The sequence below is a fragment of the Uloborus diversus genome, chromosome 2, assembly GCF_026930045.1.
Source record: "Uloborus diversus isolate 005 chromosome 2, Udiv.v.3.1, whole genome shotgun sequence".
NCBI classification, from domain to species: domain Eukaryota; kingdom Metazoa; phylum Arthropoda; class Arachnida; order Araneae; family Uloboridae; genus Uloborus; species Uloborus diversus.
Window position 1 is genome coordinate 138,725,376 of NC_072732.1, and position 19,994 is coordinate 138,745,369.

Here is a 19,994-nt window from a genome sequence, read left to right on the forward strand (position 1 = left end):
TTCCAGTAAATGAATAGATATGAGAAAACAAAATATTCTTAAGCTAATAGTTTATTAATTAAATCTAGTTTTTAAGAACAGCTCTGTTACTTCTGAAGTTTACAAGTAAAATGAGTTGCTAACAGGTTTAGAATTAACTCAAACTCAAAAAAATAAAAAAAAAAAATCAAGATTTCTACTTCATGTAAATCAGTAAATCTATATCAATGGAAGTGTTTCCAATGTTATCTTTATTTTCAAGCATGTATAAAGTGAAAATCGTTCTGAACAGTTTGAATAAAATGAATCGTGGCAATTTGTTTACTACTCCTTAATGCTTCAGGGTATTTACAATTAATATTACTAACACACTTTAAGCTTACAAGTCATGAGTTCTAATCGTACCTGATTCCTGCAACCTTTAGGGTCTGGGGTATATCCATGAGAAATTATCTCTTGACATTGATGTTCAACTTCTTCACAATCATCCCTGGCTCTTTTCAAACGATTGACATAGTTCTAAATAACAATAATTATAATAACTAATATATCCCAGTTTCATAATAATCAATGAAAACTTAGAAATTGAAATGTTTGAAATGTGAACAGTAAAATATTCATACTTTGATTTGATTGATTTGCGTTGTTAATGTATCTATATCTCGAGCAATCGGAGACATGTTGTCCAATTCTTCTTCTAAATTATTTAAGTCATAATGAGCATCTTTCATTTTATTCTGTAAATAGAATTAAAATGTGTTACATTACAGAACACTCACTTATTTACTTATTACATTTACTTATTAAGAATATTTTTGAGCTGAATTGGAAATTTTAAACTAAGTGTTTCACGTTATAAAACAAACTAATGGAATTTTAAAATAAAACTACAAATGCAAATGACAGAACTAAGCTTACATAAATTTTCTCTCAAAACTTACAACAGTCAGATTCATCATAATAATGAATTTTCTATAGAAAAGCAAAAGCATGGTAGAATAATTAAGTTTTTCATATTAAATGAAGCAGATGCAATAAAAATATTTTTTTAGCAGACAACATTACTAAACAAGCCACACAAGTGCAATAAAAAGGAAATGTAGATGTAAATTTTTACCTCTATGTGACAATTTTAAAGTTTCAGTTTCAAATTGGGAGTAACATAATTGAAATTGCATGCACTTTCTAATCATAACTAAATTAAAATTGTGGCACCTAATATATTATAAGCACCTTCTGAGTATCAAGTTTGCAATGAAGCTTACTAGTAACTTTGCTTATCACTTTCGGGATAATGGGGTTTATAGATATAGAAGTTGCACGAACCAAATGCTTAATTCAGTGAGAGGATGAAATATAATGCAATTAAAATGTATTAATATAAACACTTATGAGAAAAAATGACCTCTACATACCAACTAAAGCTCTCAGAATGCTCTAAGTAAGTACTTGATGAAGCATGCCAAGGGAGACAAAGTAAACCTACCATCATAATTCAACTTTATTCAGTCAATTATCTGTAACTCAATTTTTTTTTATCTTGAGGTTTTTATTGGGCCCTAAAGCTTTTTGAGAAGGCTGGGAGAATTTTCCATAGCTCCAAGTTTTTAGCGGGTCCCTTGGGATTTCGAGTCCTCAAGAATTGATTGTACTATGCATTTCTACATTGAAGCACTTTAAATATACATTAAAAGAATTTTAAAAAATAAAACCATGAAGCAATATTATCACAGAGCAAAATTTACATTGAAATGTGTCACTATTTCTGATGCAGACTCCAGGTCACAGCATCTGTCTTCCAGTTTTTGAATGAGCTGTCTGTGCCTCTTATCTAGTTCTTCAACTTCCTCAGTAATATGAGATGTATCCACAGAAGGAGACGCTTCAGAAACCAGAACGCTAACATAATCTTTCAGCCCATTCAATTGCCTCTTTATGTCTCCAGCTTCAGTTAATAAAGCCTAAGATTAAAGAGCATTAAAATTAAACTCATGAAAAGTATTACAAAAGTAATAAGAGACAAAATATTTGGTTTAAAATCTTGACAACTGTTTGAACAAATAATTGTTATTTTAAAAATTAGTTTGTAACTAGGAAACAATAATATGTTTATTTTTCAGAACTAGAACACAGATAAAATATTCACAACACAAACTTTTAACAGATTAAGCATACATGTATCCAATTTTAAAAAAATAAAACTTTATTAATTGCAACATAAACTTTTAACAGAACTAAACACTATAGGTATCCAATATAGAAATAATAAAACTTTATTAAATGCATAACTAATAGCTGGTAATTTCTCTTTGATGGAATGGAATAATAAATACAGTAAGCGCCACTTAATGTGATCACTTTGGGACCAATATAGTTTGATAACAATAACAGATTGATAACAATAACTGAAAAGAATCCAGGATACACAAAATGATGATTTTTTTCAACTAAAGCATTTATTTTTGCAACTGCAAATTAAAGTTACAATGTTTCAACTAAATGCAGTTTTAGATTATAAATTAGCAGAATGAAATAGCTCTTTTTTCCCCATCGATTAAACCATCAGTCCGTTGCTACAAAGTTTTTTTTTTGCCCATTTTTAAAGTAAGATCTTCTGTTTTTTGCAGTATTAACGGACCATTTACTCGCATCCTTTTCCCTAACATTCATAAACCTCAGTTTCAAAGTAGTTGCAACTTCATCATCTTTTCCAGCATGGTTTCGCTAGTTCTTTAAAATTTTATCTTCATGATTGTTTAGTAACTTGTAAAGTGATGACAAAGAAATGTTTATTTGTTCTGCAGCATTTCTTTGATTCATCACGGTGAAATTGTCAAATTGTTTTTACCTCATTTTTTTCCTTGACAGTGAAATCATTGCGCTTTTTCTCCTTTGCTAAAATATTGGACCGTGTTGAGTGAAGTTTTTAGTGTAACTGAGCTGGGAGAAAAATTCTTTTGCATACTGATACGAAGGGAGCTTGTTTTCTGGGAAGCTACTTGACAGGGTTTGCCTTTGAATTTCTTTTGATTGAGGAACAAAAAAGAGGAAAAAAATAAAAGTTTATTATGAAAATGATTACAACATCCGACTTTTTCAACACATGCTAAAATACAAGTATTTTGGGACTTTGTGATTTTGATATATAACATTAAGGGAATGATAACATTAACCGTGATCACATTAAGCAGCGCCTACTGTAATAACACTAATGTTAACTCATTTTACAATTAAAAGCACAAATTTCAACAAATATTGCAGATTGAATTTCAGTCACATTTTGGACTTCTTATTTGGAAAAGATTCGACTGATATTAAAAGTTTTGAAACCGTCATTCCTTCAAAATAAATTAAAAGTTCAGTTAGATTGCTTTAAAAAAAAACTATTACACATAATTTTCTTTTTTACTATCAAGAAAAAAAGAAAGAAGCAATACTTAAATCTAACTTGTCAATGATATAATTTAAAATGTTCTTCTTTTTTGTCAGAAAAAAGAAATCCCTATATAAAGTTGCTGATTAATACGTAGGATTAAGAGAAATTTATAATTGCAAGTTGATAAATAAGCTGAAAACTAGTATCGAAACCAAGAGATTTCAAACCTTATTCGAGTAAGCTTTAAAGAAGATAACCTACGATTCAAACTTAAGTTGTTGCAAATGATTTAACTTACATTTTTAAATACAGAATATTCACTTTTGAAATTAGGGTTAAGCATATTTTTACTATGGAAAATTGCTTATTTTTTAAAACTGAATTAAGTATTCAGCTTTTTAAAGAAACACATTTTTTACTAAGTTGGGAAAAGAATTTATTACAAACTTACTAACAGATTGTAATAACAAAATTGTTACAAAACTATGATTATTTATCCTACCATGAAATGACAACATTTTCAACCCAAATCTAAGAACAAAATACATCTTTGGAAAGATAAGAATGAAAATTCATTTCAATCACACACAGAATTCTTAAGTTACCTTCATTCTAGCTAAGAGTTTTGGATCTCTTGAGCTGTCACCTAAGGCATCATGAGAGAGTAATCGATCCTCAAGCCGGTGCAAAGAATGATTCACATCACGAGCTTTTTCTTGATATACATTTAATTTGTGAGAAATATCATCCAGCATTTGAGACCTTTCCAAAACCTCTGCAGAATTTAAAAAGGAGGAAGAGTTAAATATTTATTCTCAAAGTGAAGAGCAATGATTTAAAACAGGAGAGAGTCAAAATATTTTTGCATAAAAATACATTTTAGGATGGACACACATACACACACTGAAAAAAATTAATAGTTAAAAAAAATAAAAGGACTAAAAGGGTTTAAAAACTGTTACATGAGGAAAAGGGATAAGTTACAAAGACAAAACTTCAAGCTAAATATGTAATCATTACACATTTTTAACTATTTATAAGTACATTGTTAAAATTATGACTATTATTAAATAGGTTTTACAAATAACATCTTAAGATGTTTTAGAATGATTCAGTAAGGTCAAAATGAGAGATTTTTTTAAAATTGAAGTTTATGATTGTTAATACTTATTAAACTGGAATTGTAAAATGTATAAATTTAAAATCTTCATTAAATGATTAAATGAACATAAATCAATAAATTCATTAAAAAGTATCATCAGGGAAATTTACCTTGATTAACTCTGTCCCAGCGTCTTCTTAATGATTCGACTTCATTTCTAATTACTTCTGTATCTACATCGCAACATGAAATTAAAACTTCTCCATGGTTGCATGTATTTTCATATTCTTGTGAATGCTTTGATACATCATTTTTAATAGCCTAAAAGAAATAATTTGTTACATTAGGATTTAGAAATACTCAAAAGAAAATAGAGAAATAACATTGGTTGACTTCAAAATCCACTTAGTAATGACTCAAAACATTACATAGCAAAAAGAACACGTTATGTTAAGTATCAAATAACAAGAAATACATTTTTTCCCCTAACATATCAACCCAAGAAAACAGGTTAAAACTGCAAGATAAAATATTCCTTTGCTTCCTTTAATTATTTAAATTATTCCAGTTCTGGAATCAGTGTAGATGCCAAAACTGATAGCACCACCACCTAAGCCCAATTCAGTGTAGGGCTAGAGAAGAAGTTGGTTCAGGGCAAAATAAGTTTACATTCAAGTTCATCACCTTTGTTACTTGCAAGTGACTTTCTTCAGTATTAACGCATTTTATGCTCTTACTGCTTAAAGTAACTATTAACAAAAATAAAAGCAAAAATAAATGATTAAATAAATAAACGAAAATAGCCATTATCAAGATCAAGGCACTCAATTTCAGTATACAAAAATAAATAAATAATTTTGTCAACATATTAGGCAAAAAGTTTTTTGGTTTCTGTTTTTCCTTTTTTCTACTTCATGGGGGGAAAATAAATTATTTAATTTAAAAATGCATTTGGAATCTACATCCCTCTCTGTTTGTTTTGCACATGAAATTCTAGAAAATAAGGTTCATTTCCAATGCAGTTGATTTACTTTATAAGACCATTACACACTTATGCTCATCTTAAGTTAAACATTTTTAATAAAGAGAGAGAGAGAGTGTGGGACATAAGAGACATGCGTAAGATCAAATGATTAATAACTATCTCCTTATTTTACATCAAATATTCTCAGTATCATATGAAATTTTTACCCAAACATTTGATCGGAAGCTATAAAAGTGCAAATTAATCCTAAGACTCTAATGCTAAATTTTTTGAACTATTAAAGAAATGTTCATTGCAATAAAAGACAGGTTGGAATTATGTAATAGGTAGAAAAATGTCCTATTGGAATTAAATAAATCCTTCATAACTGGTAAGGGATGGGAACAGAAAGCCAGACTGACGTATAAACAGAAACACCCTTCTTGCATCTCAAAATGGCCTAGATTCAGATTTTAAATTTTATTTCATTTATGAATTTATTTATTTCTAACTTTGCATTTAGGACTTTCTCACTTCAAAATTAAACTACTTTCACGCTAAGATAAATAAATACCTTTGTACTGAACAGTAAAATAATAAAAACAACGTTACAAAAAGCACAAATTTGCCAATTTTGTGCTTTTTGTAACGTTTTTCTTATTTTACTTTCATGCTGTTTTTTCCCCTTTCTTTTTAAATATTTATTTTCAGTTTTTCACTAGAATGTTTATTTTTTGGGAAATTAGACTAAAAATTGAAATTTTGGCTAACCTAAAGTTTTTATAATCCGAATTAGCACCAATCCCGATTAATTTCAGCTAGTACGGTTCTGATGAACTTACATTAACTAAAATTATTTTTATTAATAGTAGATAAAAAATATGAAATACGTATATTTAAGATAGTTCAGTATCAAATATGGTTTTTGAGTCATACTTGAGACTTTTTAAAAACCTTCCCCATTCTTTTTATATAACAATAAATAAGAGTTTAGCAGTAATCAGAATGAATTCAAACTTACTTGAATCTCTTTGACTTGTTTATCCAATTGAGATCGATGAAAACTTATGGGTTGCAAAGCATTTACTTTGTCCTCACATTTGTTAAGCCAAGAGACAAAAGAGTTGAGAGAGTTGTGATATTTCTTACAACTTTCTGAGCATTTCTGCAGCAGTGTGTGCCTAGGATTTAAAAAAAAGTAATAATTATTAAAATCAATATAGATATTTTCATGAAATCTAACATTTTTCTCTGCTTACAAGAATTAAAATTAAACGTAAAGATTGGAAATTTGATTTGGGGTGGGAGAGGAGTGGTTGAGAGCTGGGTATCTTAAACAAGTTGATACTTTATAACACTTGAACTTTTTCTTTTCTCTGATACTTATGTACTTTGTATCACAACTTAATTTATTTTAAGAAACGAGCTGATGATTAAGAAACGAACATCACATGCCTTCCTTTTACTCCAATTTAATGTCATTTACCCATTACTGGCAATTTTAATGTGATTCAATAGTTTACTTTATAAATATCACCAACAGTGGCAAAACTGAAACCAGATTTTTAAAAAAAGTCGCCAAATTTATCGCCAAGTTGGCGACAAAACTTGGCGACCAAAAAACTGGCGATATATTGCCCAGTATTAGCCAAATTATAAATCCACTTGAGTTTACATCAAGATTAACAATGATTTCCCCCAAAAAAGGGGCAAAAGACCCCATTAGAAACAACCGAATGCAACCAAAAGGAGAGGTGCAAAACTAGATCCTAGTAGGAGTCTATGTACCAAATTTCAACTTTTTAGGACATACCGTTCTTGAGTTATGCGACATACATACGCACATACATATAGACATCACGAGAATACTTGTAATTAACTTGGGAATCATAAAAATGAATATTTCGAGTGTCTATAGGTTCTTAGGCAGTTATCCATATGTGGTTGAGTTGAAAAAAAAACTCAACATTCATTCGGGAGTGAGTAAAATGGAAATTAAGGTCGATTTTTGAGTGAAAATTTTTTTGCAAATACAATACTTCCTTTTTTGTAAAAGGAAGTAAAAACTATGTCTGAAAGTTTTTACCATATCTATTTACGTATGATAGAGGTAGATCATTTCATAGACCATCTAGTGCAGATAAGTAAACGTTTTAAATTACTGGGACCTGAAACTGAATTCATGCTGAAGTAAAGATCAGGGAGTATCTATGTAGCTTTCAAGAAGTATTTTCAAAATTTTGAAGGAGCCAGTATTTGCACTTGAAAAAGGATCCTCAATTTAAAGTATACAATACCTAAAACATCGCTAAAAACTAAAGTAAATGAGGCTAAATTTATTTCTTTCAAAAATTTTTACAAAGCTGATTTATCCAAAAAATGCCAGGATAGATTTATTTATAAGAAAAAAGTGTGTCAATTAGACACACCATTTTTAAACATTTATTTATTTTTTATTACTTTGTTTAGAACCAACTTAGCAGTGCAAATCCAACCTCTTCATGCAAATATAAAATCCCATCAGATCTTAAGAGATTAAGTATAGCCTAAATATTTCAAAAAAAAAAAAAAAAAAATCTTAGAAAATATCCATATAACTTCTTATGGTACTGATGTTTGTGAAGCAGGCACTATTTGTCATTGATTAACAAGAAATTCTTAAGAATTAAAATAAAAAGAAAATAAATGCAAGTTGAGCCTGTGTCCTTTATCTAAATTTGTATACCCTCTATCACACTTTTTTTAATATAAAAAAAAATATATCACTTTGCATTATGATTAATTAAAACAAATAAAATAAAAACATCTTTTTGGGGTAAAATTATGTAAAATGGTTTATTTCAATTACTCAACATGACTACGCTGAGGCAAATACACATTCTTATTCTTTAACATGTACAGAACAATTGACAAACAGCAATATGGAAAAAAATTACCTGTCATTAGCCGCCTTACGAACTTTCTCCCATTGACGCTTTGTAACGTCCATTTTATTTTGAAGTTGGGCAGCTTCTGATTTTCGAGTAACTTTTGGAAGCATTTCAGCCCCTTTACTCATAAGCAAATGAACTTCATGATCTTTATTCAAAACTTCTTTATAAATGCTCTATAAAAAATGCCTCACATTAATTAAATATTTTATTGGTCTATTATCAGGAAAATACAAAAAGAAAAAAAAAAGACAGAAAGAAACAAAAGAAAGAAGCATACATGAAACAACCCCAATCATAATAATAAATCAAACAGGGTAAAAAAATTACATCAACAACATTTACAAACATTCCGCCTTTACATGAAATACACCGCCAGCTCAATCATTCCATTTCAGGACTGCAGTTTTGTGCTTATTAGCACTCATCAGCCCGGAATAGGAGGTGACTGAGCTGGAGGTAGAAAACCCCTTAAGGAAGCCAAGAGTCTTCGGATAGAATGACTGAGCTGGCGGTGTATTTCATGTATTTCTGCCTAAACCCTGGCTAATGGGCAGTAACTTACTGAAAATTCAGCCTTCCTTTAGAATTCCTGTATACTAATCAATGTTTGAATAATAAAAACAGTTACTATCATTTCATAAATTAATATAAGCAATTTTCTCAATAAAAACATAAAAAATAAGGTTATTTATTACTACTTTTAGGCACATGAATTTGTAACAGTATACAAATATTTTTGTCTGCATAATAATAAAAAACGTTCTTTTCGTGAAAATGGATGAAAATAATTTCTAAAATTAACTTTGTTGCTTACTTCAAAATCTTGAACTTGTCTTTTAAGTATATCTTTGTCAGCAGAGATGGGAAATTCATGAGCTAATGTGTTCTCCATATCATTTAACCAATGCTGGATACGATCAAATGAAAGGTAGAAATCTTTGTCTTCTTTTAATGCTGATTCCAGTTCAGCTTTACGATTATCTAAGCAAAAATAGCAAGTTTCGATTACTCATGATAAAAAATGCTTCATAGTTTTCATGAAATGTATGTGTTTCTTACATGTAATGTATAACACACAAAATTTTTTTAATCTGAAATTACTCTTTTTCATTTTGACAAAGCTTTAGAATAAATTATATGAACGAACTTACTCATTTTTCTGTTCAGATTATTGTATTGTTTTTCAACAGCATTTAGTTTATTCTTTATTTCTGTCTTAGAGGCGGAGTCACTTAATATATCACACAATTGCTCACAAACTGCTTCAGCATCAGCTAATAGTGGACGTTGGTTTTCTAGTTGCTCTTCCAGATCCTAAAAATTGAATTTTGCAAATGAAAACTGGATCAAATAATGTGTGCAGAAAATTTGAAAGATGAATACAATTAAATTAGGCTTTACAGAAAAATACACAAACCTTTTTAAAATAATTCAAAATGACATCAAATTACAAGTTTCCACAAATAAGCACTAAAAATATTTTTATTTAACGTACTTTTTTCATGAAAACTGAATTTTCTTCTTTAAAAAAATAATAAATTCATAAGCAGAATCAAACAATTGAAAGTTGGGATAATTATCTGTGTCTAAAACAAAGGAATTATAATATGTTGCAGTAATTTTAATGCAAATAACTAAAAAAAATGGACTTGCAATTACAGCAGTTTTTTTTTTTTTCATTTGTTTACAGCCCTCTGCCTTCTTCTCCCTCCCTTTTTCTTTAATTGTACATACATGTTTATAATTAAACTGTTTTTCAGCTCAAAATACTGGTAAATGCTTTGGACAGTAGATTTAATTGTAAATAAATGCAAATATGACGACCAGCAACAGTCTCTGGGCCCAGCTAGGCTGGTCCTAATTCTAAATATATACTGCTTAAAAAATAAGTGAATTGAAAAAATACTCTCATTCCCTTGAAACTTAAATAAAATTTCTTTCTAATATTAAATGCCTCACGAGATCTAATTTTTATCGTCACAAATAACTAAAATTATAGTTATATAATGTATAATAATCAAGATAGGCCAACAATTTGCTACATACTTTAAATGTTCTTCATAGTCAAAAATTGATATCCAGATTTCATGAAAAAAGTTAGTACATATCATACAAGAAACAAACAATGATGATTTAAATGAGTGGTGTCCAACATATGACTTGAGGGTCATATGTGGCCTATTGTTATGTTCAATGTAAAAAACCAAAAACAATGTCCTATAACCTTCCAAAACATCCTATCATCTTCATTCAACATTAAGAATGATTCTTGGAGTGAAATCGTCAAAAATTGGTTTCTATAAAACTTATGGAAATACGGCAGGGTCATTCTACAGAAAAGGTACAAATAGGCCAAAAAAATTCTTTTAACAAAACTAAGTAAAAAGTAAAAAAATAATAAAAATTGCATAAATGTTTTTGTTTGTTTATAAATTATGTCCTTATAGTAGTGGTTAAGTTTTCTATTTTATTTTTAAAAAGATTTCAAATATTTTGAATCCCACCTCGTCCACGGAGGGGATATAATAGTCAACGTAGGATATTTTTTATGTAAGAAAGTGTCAATAAAGGTTGTTATGAAAGTAAACATGCGTTTTAAAGCTATATGAACTATTATGTGACTCTTACTTAACATTAACAAATTAAAATGTGGAAGCTTTTGAAATAAAGACTCAGGACCTCGCTCTTTATGAATATCCTATTTTATTGGAAAAAAATCAACATTCTAGCATTTGTAACAAAATCAATAAAGTGCAACCTAATTTAGTTGGAAAAGAAAATATCGAAAGTATGTTCTTAGTTTCATTGATGAGTAAAAAAAAAAACCTAGTAAATCAAAAGATATTTTTTTTAATTCAAAAAAAAATCATTTTCTTTTTCTTGAAGAACTTGCCAAAGGCCGATTTAACAAGCTTTGCGGGCCGCTTCTGGCACGCAGGTTATAGGTTGTGCATCCCTGCTGTACAACAACATAATCATTGATTTTTGGTTTGCTTCTTATCCTTTCTCGGTGAATTAATCCCAAATGGTAATGTTTACATTGATCACCACAACTTAAGACAGGTGAGGTATCTTGCCTTTTTATCATCTTTTGTTATTTATAATTTGTTTAATATTTGTAATTCTGTTTGCTTTATTTTATATTTACTTGGCTTTTTAGTTTTGCTGCGTTGCGCATCTATGGGCTCTTGGTGTGGTCTTTTCAATATTTTTCACTTTTATTATATATATATATATATATATATATATATATATATATATATATATATATATATATATATATATATATATATATATAAAACATTACAGAAATCATTTGAGAGAAAAACTGACAAAATGAATTTCTTTAAGAGTCAAATTTAATTTCTGTTCTATAAAAAATACAAAACAAAATTGCCCTATTTTTGTTTAGCAAACTGAAATTTATTATGATTTTTTCTAAGGCTTTGTTTCTTCCGTGGACCACGTCATCTCCTCCGTGGACATGCCATGTCCACGGAGGAGACAAAAGTAAGCTTTAGAATTTTTCAGAGTTTTGATTTTAAAGTTTAAAAAATGGAATGCTTCTTTTTATCAAATGTACTACTTTTGCTATCTAAAAATGATGTTTCAAATACAAAACAGTTTTATTTTACCTTTTGTATGATGACCACGGAGAATACACTAAGAACTTTGCCAAACCAGATTTAGAGACAACAATCCAACAAGTGTACAAGAGAACTAAAGTTGATCTCTAGAAAACAAAATGGCTAAGTATCCTACCATTTACCTTATATGAACTTGACTTTTGCTGCCCTCTATTATGTATTTATTAAGTTATTTTAAGTGCCCACGGAGGGAGACTTCAATCTTAGGGACAAAGTTTATGAGTCATTTTCTTTATAAATACAATTTATTTATTTTTTAATTTTATTTTAAAAACATCTTAGAACTCTTAGCTAGTTAATACAATCAAAGATATTTAAAACCAATTTAAACAGTTTGAGACCAATTACAAATTGCTTTGTCTCACAGACTTAGGAATGTCCACGAAGGGGATTTTAAAGCATCATTTATTAAAAAATAAAACTGAAATATTAAATTTATTTACTTGTCATGCATAAAATTAATTAGTTCAAAACTTAACTAAAACACATGAAAAAAATATTAAGGAATGTACTGAAGTTTTTATTATTTATTACTAAGGGACTGAAAAAGTCACCTTTTTGTGAGAATGACCCGGCACCAATTTAAAAAGAAAAAAAAAGGTCTATAATAATGATAATAACACTGCCGTGGGAAGGTGAAACGCAGTACCTGCAAATTTTTCATTTGTTTTGCATTTTTGTCATTTATTGTACTTCAGCTTTGTTGTACAAGCTTGCTGATTACGTTTCTGCTCAAAATTAAGCCTGGGAAAAAAAAGTCCAATTCCACCATTTCTCTATTTGTATGGAATCTGAAATACGTTTCTTCAAATATCTCAAAAATTCAACCCTGTAGTGCGTTTACCTTCCTACGGTAGACCAGTTTTTGGTTTGCAATTTTCTACCCTGTTACAAATTTTCTCATGCTATATAAAAAATAATGAGTGTATTTACATTTTAGTTGTGCTCTGGCCCACGAGAGTCATCTCAATATGAGGTGCGGCCCGTGATTAAAAACAGGTTAAGCACCACAACGTTACGTAATAAAAAGAGCTTCATGCCAAAAAGAAGGGGTTTTCAAATATCATTACAGAAACGTAACATACAATTAGTTTCCTCAGCTGATCTTCGGCATCTGATCCGGCTTCTGACAGATGATCAAATTCATCCCCAATATGTTGCAGACGATCTTGGAGTCTGTTCAAACTGTCTTGGAAGTCTTTCGTAGCTCCAACTGCAGCATCAAGATTATGTTCTCGATCAGCCAACTTGCTCATCAGGTCGTCCCATCGTGTGTTTGTACTTTGCAACTGGTCACGTATTTTCTTAGCAGCAGGGCTATTGACATCTAAGTGATCTAATATGGCATGACCGCAATCACGGCTCTTCGCTAACACTGGTTCTTGTAAAGTAAACTCATCACGCAAAACCTGTAGAAAAAATTTATAATTTCAAAACATTTATTGATACTTTTATTGATGATTATAAAATTTTTATTAACCTATAAATCCTCAAAAGCAGAGACAATGAAAAACAAAGTGCTTTCAAGAAATAAATATGCTTTAAAAACTGTTAGTAATGAATCTCTGCAATACTATAGCGTTACAAAAACACAATTATTATTTTTTATTCTCAGCTTATAAAGATCAATATTCATTGTGTTCCTTTTATGGGATACTGTTACAAAATTCTGGGTCAGTACTACACATGGTTTTAAGCATTTAATTTCGATATAAACTTATTATTTGAGTTTCATGGCAGTTCAAAGTGATTTGATAATTCCACAGAACTGCAATTTCAACAACAAATCTCAATAGTTTTACAAGTTACTGAACGGAAATTTCAATCTACTACTGTAATTTCAGGTAGATAAGCTGCCCTATTGTATATGTTGCATGTGCAATAATTTATTAACTAAAAACAAAAGTTCATCGGATAAGCCGCCCCATCGTATATGCCGCAGAAGAGCGTATCAAAACATGGTGTCCCTCAATCTCTATATATATCTCTCTCTATTAAATGCATTTTTATGGATGCGATCATTTATTATAGTAAGAACGAAACTTTAATAAGTGACTGCACAAGTGACTAATGTTGCTAGATACATTCATCTACATTTGATTGGATGAGATGATTTCAAATCATGTTATACCTAGTAGTACATAGAAAAATTGTTTAACTTTTATGAATTGATTTTTTTTTAATTTATCATCATTGAGACATTTTAAATATAACTCAAACAAGTTAGTGATACCACCATTTTGCAGCCTTGTGAAATGTATGGTACCATCATGAATCTGCCAACATTGGAAAGAACAACAACAGCAAACAACGTAAAATAGGCGCAAACTAACACAGATTTATGGGAATGAGAAATTAAGTTTAATGAGAAATCTGTTTCATGGTGCAATTCAAGCTCTACTAGCATTTTTTTAATGAATTCTAACATTGCCACATCTTTGGATACATCTCCCTGGCAGATATGCTGAGATGTTAAATGTCACTTTAAAACACGTATAAGCCGCGGCTTATCTACCCAAAATCACGGTAATATTGATTCACTCTAAAATGTTCAATACCTTTACAACAACATTAAAAGATTCAACAAGTATCATTATGAATTAACCTTCTTTCACTATCTGAGGCTCATCTAGATTTTCTTCCTCTGGGACTAAAAGTTGTATACTTATTACTTTTGGTAAAAACTTGATTAATTAGATAAAAATAAAATTGGTAACATGAAATTATTCATTTGGCAAAAAATGAAGGGTGAACAAAAACGAAATCAGAAATACGAAAAAAAAAAAGCTCAGCCTGAAATTAGGAAACAAAAACTATACAATTAGGACATTGGAAAAAAAATTACTTTTATGAAAGTATAATTTTATATCAAGAATTTTGTAAATTGTCTGTCTGGGAAGGAAAAAAAAAGAGCATCAAAATTTTAAAAAATTCTTTTTTTATAAATTTAAAGGCATCTGAAGCAAATTCTTCAAAACAAGAAGAAATAACAGAAAACAAAATAAACTGTAACTTTGTTTCTAAACACCATCAAAAGTGAGAAGCATTCAAAAGAAGATAACTCAGAAGTAATATGATTTTTACCTGCACTTGTTGAATTTGAGCATTCACCATTCTAGGATCAGAGGCAATAGGTCCCAAAACCTGGAACATTTTCTCTTTTTGACCCAACCAGCTGTTCATGGCTTCTTGAGAATCTTGAAAGTCTTTCAAATCCTGCAAAAACTTTGTCTTTTCTCTCAAGGATGACATAAGTTCATTCCATCGATGACCTATAAATATGATATAATTAAATTATGTGCACAATCTGTTAAAAAGTACTACAGTAGAATACCTTTATAAAGCCAAATTATATGACGCAATTTTCTATAAACCGCACAACTTTTCAAAGTAAACAATAGGTTTTGAAATTTAAAAAATCCATCTGTTTTGCCTTGCAAACATAAAAATTGTTAGGCAAGTTAAATTTTGAAACAGTTTTTCAATTATGCAAACCATGAAGCTAGCAGAAGTGCAGAATAATTCACTTTCTTTTGATTGTGAAACGTATATATTTGGAAATGATTAATTGTATAATTAGTGCTTTAATGCTCATGGCAGATAAAACTCATTCTGAAGTGCTAATATATAGATATATTCTGAATATTAGTTTCAGAATTTGTGAAATGACCTACGTAACACCAAAACCTGTATAACGCAAAAGCTCTGGTCCCAAAGTATGCATTATAACGGTCTTCTACTGTAAAACTATTTGCGAGAAATATTTCTTGAAATATATTTGATAAGAAAATATCCTTAAGTGAAAAAAATACATTATTATAACTATCAAATTGAGATTCAGTTGAGCCCGCTGAATGGAATAACTAATTTGCCATGAAAAATTATTCTAATAATTATCCGGGATATTCCATTATCCGGGATCAAATAAACAATTTGAATGTTTGGTGCATTGAAACTTTATTACATTAAGGGGGATATTCCTTTAACCGATATTCTAATAAGTGGGCTCAACTGTATTTACCTAAATGACTGACTTACTAAGATCAGACATTTGCATCTGCAAATTATCAATGCCGGGAGTTGCAGGCTTACGACGAGCTAAATCTTCAGTTTGACTTTTTAGCCTGTCTAATTCCAGTTGTCTTTCCAACATATCATCTTGGATACCCTGCAATGTTTTCATCATTATAATAAATGTCAAAATATAATAAATAAGTAATACAAGCATTTTAAATCAATATCAAATATCCGTTGTTATTGCATATTAACTTATTCCTTGGTTAACATTGTTAACCAAGGAATAGGCCACTAGATTGGCCACTAGAGGGCGCCTGTGATGCAGGGAGTGTTATTGCTGCTAATTTGATAAGTGTTTTCTTACTATAATTTTTCATTATTACTGTCTAGTTTTAGGTTTTTTTTACTTCACTTTATGATGTAATTTAGTTTTATTGTGTTTTGGGGGCTCATTTTTGCTGTTATTGTATTCTTGAAATGTTTTTGCATTTTTTGGAGCTAAGCCTAACATGTGGTGATGTCCTGGTTTTTGATCTTGTGTGCTTTATTGGGTGTAGCAACTTTGTTTATTTACTGCTGTTTTTAGTATTTATTCTGTGTTTTTTTTTTTTTTTTTTTTTTTTTTTTTGCATTTTTATCTTTCTGTTTTGCCTTTTGGAACATATTCACTGAGTAAAAATGGGTGTTATATGCATGGGGGACAGGTGGATCTCTTGTGATTTATGTCATATGTTCTGCCTGTATAGGGGGGAAAATGAGTCTGTTTTTGAGGAGGATTATATTTGCACTAAATGTGCTGAACTCTCAGACTTAAGACTTAAGATGCTAGTTTTGGAAGCCCAGTTGTAGAGGGTATAAATGGTCCAGAGATTCAGGGGGAAGTTTCAAATGAGGAGTTAGATTGAGAAACTAAGGGTGTAATTTTGGGGGACTCTATGGTAAGGGAGTTGGGTAACACAGTTCGGAGAGGAAAGCGTAAGGTGGCTAGGTGTTGTTTACCAGGGGCTCGGGTAAAAGACGTTAATATGGTTGCTGAAAAGAAGGGAGTATTGAATAAGGAGGACATGGTTACTTTGTGGGTGGGAGCAAATGATGTAGGCCACAGTAAAAATGAGGAGTTTTCTAGGGAATGGGAATCCCTGTTGGATAAAGCAACCAGCTTTTCGACGAATGTCCAAGTGGTTGGTTTGCTTCCCAGGTATGGAGTGCATAGGAGCTGGCTAAATCAACGTGCGAGGTGTATGAACTTGCTACTGAAGTCAATTTGCGAAAAGCGCAGTATCAGGTTCATTGATGTATGGAGTCATTGTAAACGGGATTGGATTGCTAGGGATGGCCTGCATCTGAGCTCTACGGGGGTCAAAATGGTTAGTGGATTAATTTTAGGGGCTTCGGAGTCAAAAAACTAAGTTGGAATGGGGGGTATGGTTCAAGCATCAGGTATCGAGAGAATGAAATTTTTTTGGGTATTGCTAGAAATGGAAATAAAGTGACGAACAAGAGTAGTAATTCGAAAAATCAGTAATCCAACGTCAGAGGCATGCTTAAAGTTTTCTATACCAATGCTCGCAGTATTAGGAACAAGATGGATGCATTGAAAAGCATAGTGATGGGCGAGAAGTTGGATGTTATTGGAATTACAGAGATATGGGCTACCAAATCTGATGCAGAGTTATTACATATTGCTGGGTATAATTTGTTCAGACAGGATAGAGTAGGTAAAAGATGTGGTGGGGTTTTATTTTATGTTAGAGACAATTTTATTTGCAATGAATTGGTCATAAATGATAAGCCTACTGATATTGATATGGTTTGGCTGGAGTGGATGAGCAGTAAGGGCAAAAAGCTACGCTTTGGTAACATTTATAGGCCACCTAATTCAAACCAGGGACAAGATGAACAGATGTACCGTATTATTAGTGACATGTCCAGTAAGGGATCCATTATCATAATGGGAGCTTTCAATTTTCTGGGTATTGATTGGAATAATTTTTATCCTGGTAATGGCAAAGAAGAGGAATTTTTAAAAGTAATTGGTGACTGTTTCTTAGATAAAGTTGTAACTCAGGGGACTCGAGGGGAGGCGATTTTGGATCTAGTTTTTTGTGACATAGGTAGTTTTGTTCAGGGGTTGTGTGTAGGGGAGCATATTGGAGATAGTGATCATAACAGCATTAGGTTCCGGGTTAAATTTGAAGTGTGCAAAGATGATAATTTTAGGTTTGTGCCCAATTTCAGAAACACTGATTTTGTTGCACTTAGGCAGAGCTTGAAAGAGGCTTTTTCGTCAGGATTGGAAAATAGCGACGTAGATCAGCAGTGGACGAAATTTAAGGAGAAACTTGCTAAAGCGGTTGGGGACTATGTTCCATTTAGGAGAAAAGGTGTTAGTACCAAAATTTGGCCCATGTGGTTCTCCAGGGAGACTAAAGAAGCTCTTAATTATAAGCAAGTCACTTTTCGTCAGTTTAAAGAAACTGGTCAGAGTGCAGAGAGGCTCCATTTAATAAATTTTAAGTATTTGGTACGGATTCAGAAAAGGGAATTGGAGCAAAGGCTGGCAGATGACATTGATGGGAACCCTAAGAGGTTTTTTGCTTACACTAATTCTGGGAAAGCTTGAAACAGTCAAATTGGGCCTTTGGTTGATGAGTATGGAAATTTAATCCAAAACGATAGGGATATTGCAAATGTTCTAAATAACTTTTTTTCCAGTGTGTTTAACGATAACTGTATCTCAACAGTTGACACTAACAAGACACAAGCTATTATACAGCTTGAGGATTTTGTATTTTCCAGGGAGGAGGTTTTATTTCATTTGAAAAAGATTAAAGCAACTAAAGCTCCGGGACCAGATAATATTTATCCAAAAATTTTGGTTGAGTGTGCAGAGGAATTAGTGGATGTTATTTTGAATATTTTCAATGCTTCTTATAACTCGGGGATGGTGCCAGAGGATTGGAAACTGGCTAACATAACGCCACTCTTCAAGAAGGGGTCTAAAGGTATTGCTGAGAATTATAGACCTGTAAGTTTGACTTCGGTGATTTGTAAGAGTTTCGAAACTTTGATCAAAATTAAGATCATGAAGTTCTTAGAGACTAATAGTCTGTTGACTAGTTTGCAGTATGGTTTCAGGAAAGGAAAATCCTGTACTACTAATTTATTACATTTCTACAACAAGGTTACCTCAGCTTTAGATAACAAAAAATGTGTGGATGTTGTTTATATTGACTTTCAAAAAGCTTTTGACAAGGTACTGCATGTTGCTCTTCTCAGCAAGTTAGCTGACATAGGAATAGGAGGAAAAACTTTACTCTATGTTAGAAATTGGCTTACTGGTAGGAAGCAAAGAGTAGTTGTGAGAGGAAATCATTCTAATTGGAGTGATGTTTTAAGTGGGGTTCCTCAGGGATCAGTTTTAGGGCCTCTTTTGTTTATTATATTTATGAATGACATCAGTGAAAATATTTCTGGAAGCATGAATTGTTTTGCTGACGATGTAAAAGTTATGGGGATTGCCGGAAATGAAGAGCAAGTAATACAGCTGCAAGAGGATTTAAATCATATTACTAAGTGGGCAGATAAATGGGGTATGGCAGTTAATGTAGGGAAATGTCAAGTGCTACACTTAGGTCATGGAAATAAGTGTATGAGATATCGTTTACAGGGTTCAGTCATAAATCAGGCAGAAAATGTTATGGATCTGGGTATCTTTATAAATCAGGACTTCAAGTTTAGTCAACAGTGCAGTATTGCTAGTAACAAAGCCAACAAAATGCTTGGGTTTATCAATAGATCTATTTCAAAAAAATCTAAGAAAGTTCTTCTGCCTTTATATAGAAGTTTAGTAAGACCTCATTTGGAGTATGCTGTTCAGTTTTGGTCGCCTTATCTGAAGAAAGATATTTTTGTATTGGAAAGGGTTCAAAGAAGGGTAACTAAATTAGTAAGGGGACTCTCAGATTTAGATTAT

At 31.0% G+C, this 19,994-nt stretch overlaps 1 protein-coding gene across 1 annotated transcript in view; it reads right to left on the reverse strand.

Annotated features, from left to right (window-relative positions):
- Positions 1–19,994, reverse strand: part of LOC129216046 (dystonin-like) — a 446,756-nt gene that overhangs the window by 60,437 nt on the left and 366,325 nt on the right. The window contains exons 42-53 of the mRNA XM_054850190.1: positions 16,040–16,169; positions 15,086–15,273; positions 13,087–13,410; positions 9,506–9,668; positions 9,169–9,335; positions 8,358–8,527; positions 6,443–6,602; positions 4,628–4,778; positions 3,961–4,130; positions 1,725–1,940; positions 603–716; positions 385–498 (exon numbers count right to left, since the gene is read on the reverse strand). Of these exons, the coding sequence (XP_054706165.1) occupies positions 385–498; positions 603–716; positions 1,725–1,940; positions 3,961–4,130; positions 4,628–4,778; positions 6,443–6,602; positions 8,358–8,527; positions 9,169–9,335; positions 9,506–9,668; positions 13,087–13,410; positions 15,086–15,273; positions 16,040–16,169 (2,067 nt within the window). The remainder of the gene's footprint in view (positions 1–384; positions 499–602; positions 717–1,724; positions 1,941–3,960; positions 4,131–4,627; positions 4,779–6,442; positions 6,603–8,357; positions 8,528–9,168; positions 9,336–9,505; positions 9,669–13,086; positions 13,411–15,085; positions 15,274–16,039; positions 16,170–19,994) is intronic.